Source organism: Erythrolamprus reginae, chromosome 1 (assembly GCF_031021105.1).
Source record: "Erythrolamprus reginae isolate rEryReg1 chromosome 1, rEryReg1.hap1, whole genome shotgun sequence".
Taxonomy (NCBI): Eukaryota; Metazoa; Chordata; class Lepidosauria; order Squamata; family Dipsadidae; genus Erythrolamprus; species Erythrolamprus reginae.
Genome location: NC_091950.1, coordinates 90,486,047 through 90,492,046, shown reverse-complemented (window position 1 = coordinate 90,492,046; position 6,000 = coordinate 90,486,047). Strand labels below are relative to the sequence as shown.

Below are 6,000 nucleotides of genomic sequence, written 5' to 3'. Positions count from 1 at the left end.
ACTCTCTTGGTATCCCTTCCCTTCTTCTATAATATCTTCAACAATATTCAATGGGACCGTCTTCTGCCTCATGCACCCCAGTGACCGGTTAGGTCTCACAATGTTGACCTTCTCCAGGTCCTGTCGGCCAGACAATGTCATCTGGCAGTGCCTAGGGGAAGAGCCTTCTCTGTTGCGGCTCCAGCCCTCTGGAACGAACTCCCGCCATGGAGATACATACCGCCCCCTCCCTCCGGTCTTTCCTAAAGCTCTGAAGACCTACCTCTGCCGGCGGGCATGGGGGCTGTGAAATATGAGATTGTCTCCAGCTGATGTTGTGAATGATTGAATTGAATGAATGGGAATGACTGCATATAGGTTTTTTTAACGATTTCATTAATAATTCTTTTTTAAACAATTAGATTTCTTTCTACATATTGTTTTAATAATAATAATAATAATAATAATAATAATAATAATAATAATAATAATAATAATAATAATAATTTGTAGTTTTGTTATCTGGGTTAAATCAATTCTTTATTACTCCTAATCTTATGGTTTATAGCTATACACGTTCTTGAGGCATTCTTGGCAGGTCACCTCTTGATTAGGCGCGCACCATCCGAAGCGCGGGCAGCGCAGAGAGAGAAAAGGACTAAACCCTGCAGCCTCCGATTGTAGCGGGGGACTAAAAAGAAACAAAAACAAAACCCCGGAGAGACTGAGAAAGTTCCCTCGGTCTGTCAGTCACCCGGGCTTGGCCTAAATTGGCCCCGCCCTGCCCCGGCAGTGGGGTTTATAATGGGAACCCTGCCTCCCAATGGCTCAGGCTGAAGTGTTTTTTAACCTGTTGCGGCCGGAAAAGTAGCTCGCTCTCATCTGCGCACAGAGCGTGTGTGGCCGGGCAGGGGGATAAAATCGCCGACGCTCGGGTTTCTCCGGATACCCTTAAATATATATATATACTGTATATTATTATTATTTTAAAGGGAGGCAGAAGCCCTTGAGAATTAACGCCTCGACCCGCCGCCTTATCTGCAGCGCATTGTCCCGAGGCTGCGGATAGTCTTTCCTGCTCCCCGAAGGGACCATGCCTGCCAGATTTGGGGGCTTGGTGACTGCTCGCTTGCTTTCGTGGCCGTTGCTGCTGCTGCTGCTTCTCTCGCAGGTCCACCTCCACAGAACAACGGGGCCCCGGGTGAGTGTAACCCCGCCGCCCATCCTCTCGTCCCTCCGCTCTTTTCGGTACGGGAGGAGGGAGCTTCAAACCAACTTTTCTGATTTGACTCTCTTCGCGCTAACTCTAACCCCTTGGGTCTGGTTTTACTCCCTTCTTGACAAGCATTCTACTAATTAAATAAGGACTTGGAAACTTTAAAAACAACAACAGCTTGTTAAGAAACTTATAAAAGAACCCCCCCCCCCTTTCCCTCCGTGTAAATACATACTTGGGTCTAATGGAGAAATAATTTGCACGTTTTGTTTTCTTTCAAACTAGATGTCCTTTTTCAGAGTTGTTTCAAACATGGCTTTTTTTTTTACCCGTTATGAAAAGCGGTTCTTGTGTAGAGCAAGCTGGAGAGTTATTATAGGAAGGGAGAAAAAAATGTGGTGGCTTTGAGGGTTTTTCAGCCCTGGTTTTTAATATTGTGGTTTTAATCCCGGGGAATAAATTTGAGGGACCAAAGATCTGTTATGAAGGAACATATGGTGGGGTTAAATTTTAGCATTCTCTTGTTAAATTTACATGGGACAAAGAATTACCATGCAGTCTAAACAAATCACTAGGACTTGGCTTTATTTTCCAAATGAGGATTAAATAAATGTTAGTTTAAAAATTAACCTTTCTCCCCAATCACTCTGATGCCTTTTAGGCTTGGTGGAAAAAAGTCTGTGTTTTAATTTATGATAGAAGGAATGGCTAAATTAAATTTAAATGTTTCTCTTCCAGAAAGTTTTTTTTTAAAAAGAGCAGTGTAATCTACTTTTACAGCTAGCAGCCCTGTACTTTAAAGCAAAATTTGAACTAAATAGAATTTATTTCAAAGAAACATGGATAGAATAGCATGTAATGAAGTGAGTTTGTAGTTCACAAGACTTGTACCTTTCAATAAAAGGTGTTAGTCTGAAAAGGTGTTTTTAGACTACTTTTTTTTTTGCTGCTTCTATGATGTATAGAATTGGCCTATCTACACTGCTCAAAAAATAAAGGGAACACTTAAACAACACAATATAACTCCAAGTAAATGAAACTTCCGTGAAATCAAACTGTCCACTTAGGAAGCAACACTCATTGACAATCAATTTCACATGCTGTTGTGCACATTCAACTTTGTACAGAACAAAGTATTCAATGAGAATATTTCATTCATTCAGATCTAGGATGTGTTATTTGAGTGTACCCTTTATTTATTTTTTTAGCAGTATGTGTTAAGTTTGGGTTATTAGGTTTTTTTCCTTCCAGCTCCTTAAAAATATACTTTAGTACTAAAGCTGATAAAAGTGCCTTCTGCTTATTTAACCCTGCTGCTGGATATGCATATATGTGTTAATTCTAGTATCTAATTCAAGTTTGTAGAGTTTTTCATGAACTGAAGTTGCTGCTGAGAAGGCAGGCAGAGATTTAAAGAATTCAGTGGCCATGCATTGTGGTAAGCATCACTGAATGAAAGCTAGAAGGCCACACAAACATCTGTCATTGTAAGAATGTTTGATGTGTTCTAAGGAGGAAAGAAAAAGTATCCTGTCTAGCTATACCTTTTAGCCCCTTTTATGACCAGATGTGTAACAATAGTTAAAATGTGGTAGATTGAATCCAGTGCATGTCATAAATCCTTAGTCAAGTATTCCAAAGGCAGAAGAAATTTGGGGTTTCTATTTAAGTCTGCACAAAGGAGGTATTACCTAAAGTTTTACAGCATACCAATTTAAGCCATGTAAGATAATGGCAGCTGCCTTTCAAGAGTTGAGAGCATGTATAGAATCTGTGCTTGGACCCCCAAATGGTGGTATCTGAAGGGCTTAATTAGGAACAGTTGATCTGAGAAGTAAAACACATGGATGTTGGCCTATATAAACTGCACAAGCTTGTCTATCAAATTAAAACCAAGTAAAGTTTTTAATGTACAGTACTTGGCTTTACAAGCCTCTCTAATTGCTCCCTATGCTATATCCTTTAAAAAGTTTAAAAGCTATTTCAAGAGATTGAAGAGGTCATTGAAAGGCAGCTGCTGATTTGTCACCTCCTTTCCACATGGCTTCAACAAAAACAAACCCCTTTCAGATAGGACGTTAATATGTCTTTTCCTAGCTGGGTCACAGCTAATATTTTCCTTCCATCTTTGTTGAGGAAGATCTATGTCCTTTAAAATGCTTACTTGTTTCCTCTTCAGTGTACAACTCTGTATTTAATGATGTTTAACTCATAAATTCTGTCTTCAAATTCCATCCCAAGTGATTTGTTTGAAAAGTATGGTGGGTTTTGTTTTCTGCCCATTAGTTTGTTAGCACATTGAAAGTGAAAGGGGCTTATTCTGTCCGATACCCTTTTATCCTGCTGATTAGGTTCTGCCAATAAAGCTGTCAGTATTCTCCTGATGCAATGCTTTATGCTTCTATCTGCATAACAAAACACTATTTGAATAATTCATTGTAGTCCTTTTTATGGTGATAAAAAAGTTAAGCCACTATCTTCTTTGCTAAACTACACTTTCTTAAGAAATTGCTTCCAGGGTTTTATTTCTTATAATGGAAAGAGCAATGGAGCACAGAAAATTAGCAGAATTGCCATAATTTAGGCTTGGAAATCCAGATTAGTGCTTGCAATTGAACTAGAAATTGTGAAAGTATTCCAAAATGCCAAAAATTGTGACATTACCTGTTATTGTTTTCTATGGATATGAACTAAGAAAGGGGGAAAAAAAGATTGATTCCCCAATTAATGAATAAGCTGATGAAAAGTTGCATGTTGTATCTCCAAACACCCTACTTAATCAAAAGAGTAGTACTTTTTCTGTTTTAAATCTAATTAAAATAAAAAATATTTTGAATTATGAGATGTTAAAATCCAACTTTAGGATGAATCAGGTATTTTTGGATTTTGTTGTCCCATTAAGTATAGAAAAAAATTATGTGTGTCTGTGTGTATAAGGGGAGGGGCTTTGAGAAAATATTCTTTTAAAATATATATTCATTTACTGAATTTGAACTGTGCTGCAATCAAAAAAATATACTGTACATAGAAAAAAGTGAAAGATCCATTATAAAAGATAAAAAGAAGCAATGCCACACATTCAATTTAATGGCACAAATATACACTGCTCAAAAAAAAGGGAACACTTAAACAACAGAATATAACTCCAAGTAAGTCAAACTTCTGTGAAATCAAACTGTCCACTTAGGAAGCAACACTGATTGACAATCAATTTCACATGCTGTTGTGCAAATGGAATAGTTGTACAGAACAAAGTATTCAATGAGAATATTTCATTCATTCAGATCTAGGATGTGTTATTTGAGAGTTCCCTTTATTTTTTTGAGCAGTATATTTTTCTAGGGTTACCCAAAAAATGTTTGTTGAAAACTAAGCAGAATGGGATCAGATATAATTGAGGTGGAGAAGAAGTGGGGGAGGACTATTACAAATGTGGGGTGGGGAAGACGGGGGAGGACAGGACTATTACAAATGTAGATACACCCCACTGAGAAGGGGTATTTTTGACCTTCCATCCTACCTTTACCTTATGGGGGTTGAGAATTACAAACCCGTTCTCCTGAGATGTTTGGGGTGAGCGGTACAGAAAATGGACCTCAAGGTTTTGAGCATCAAGCCACTTTGTCACTTTCTCTATGAAAATACTCAAGCTTCCTTTTGAATTGAATTAAACCAGTACATTGAAAATCCAAGCTGCATTGGGGATTTCGATACCTCTTATATATACCTCTTATATATCCAATGAAATTAGTGTAATAATATTAAGAACCTCAGAAGCCTGTTGGTTGGTTACTGTTGGTACATCAAAGCCATATGTAAATAACCACATGTAAATAACCAAGCAGGGTAAACAGAATGTAACAAATTGGACTAAAGTAAAATTTTAATTTGCATTAAATTAAATTCAGTTGTTATTACTGCTTAAGTTTGGAGGAACACTAAACACTGAGCTTATGGCTTTGGGAGTATGCGAGTAACTTTAGGATTTCAGTTTATGAGCCATGTTGGCGCAGTGGTTAGAAAGTAGTACTGCAGGCTCCTTCTGACTGCCAGCAGACTGCAATTCAGTAGTTCGAATCTCACCAGGCTCAAGATTGACTCAGCCTACCATCCTTCCAAGGTTGGTAAAATGAGGACTCAGATTGTTGGGGACAATTTGCTGGCTCTGTAAACTGCTTAGAGAGGACTGTAAAGCACTGTGAAGCAGTATAAAAGTGTAGGTGCTATTGTTATTGTGTAAATTTCATTCTAGTTAACATTAAAGTAAATGAAGCTTCAGCTAGCTGATTCCTAGTGCTGTCACCTAAAGGACATCACACAAGTATTCTATTGTTCCCTCTTCAATGTTTTGTAAGAAGAAAACAAAGGGGAAACAGGAGGATTTCTAGTATGAGGAGAAATTATACGGAGTCCCCATAGATGCTATGAATGAAATATGGAGTTTGTCTAAAACATATCTATTCTGGGAGTCCTTTAGGTTAGACAACATCATTAATGTTGCCAGGAAAATTTTTTTTGTTTATTTTTTAGACAAGCACAGGCAGTTTACCCTAAAGCCAAATACTTTTATTATAATAATAATAATAATAATAATAATAATAATAACAACAACAACAACAACAACAACAACAACAACAACAACAACTGCAACAACTCTGGCATAAGCCAGTGAAAGTGGTCCCAGTGGTACTTGGCACGCTGGGCGCAGTACCAAAGGATCTCAGCGGACATTTGAAAACCATCGGAATTGACAAAATCTCCATCCACCGTTCCCTGAAAGCTGCATGCGTGCACGCGTGCGCCCC

General features: G+C 38.1%; 1 protein-coding gene across 3 annotated transcripts in view; it reads left to right on the top strand.

The window, feature by feature from the left end:
• Positions 1-809: 809 nt before the first annotated feature.
• Positions 810-6,000, top strand: part of SMOC1 (SPARC related modular calcium binding 1) — an 88,317-nt gene continuing 83,126 nt past the window's right edge. For 2 of the 3 annotated variants that reach the window (XM_070758593.1, XM_070758584.1), the window contains exon 1: positions 826-1,180. In XM_070758593.1, the coding sequence (XP_070614694.1) occupies positions 1,073-1,180 (108 nt within the window). In that variant the 5' untranslated portion in view covers positions 826-1,072. Of the gene's footprint in view, positions 1,181-6,000 lie in introns of all 3 variants that reach the window. The other variant, XM_070758603.1, reaches the window with a different exon arrangement.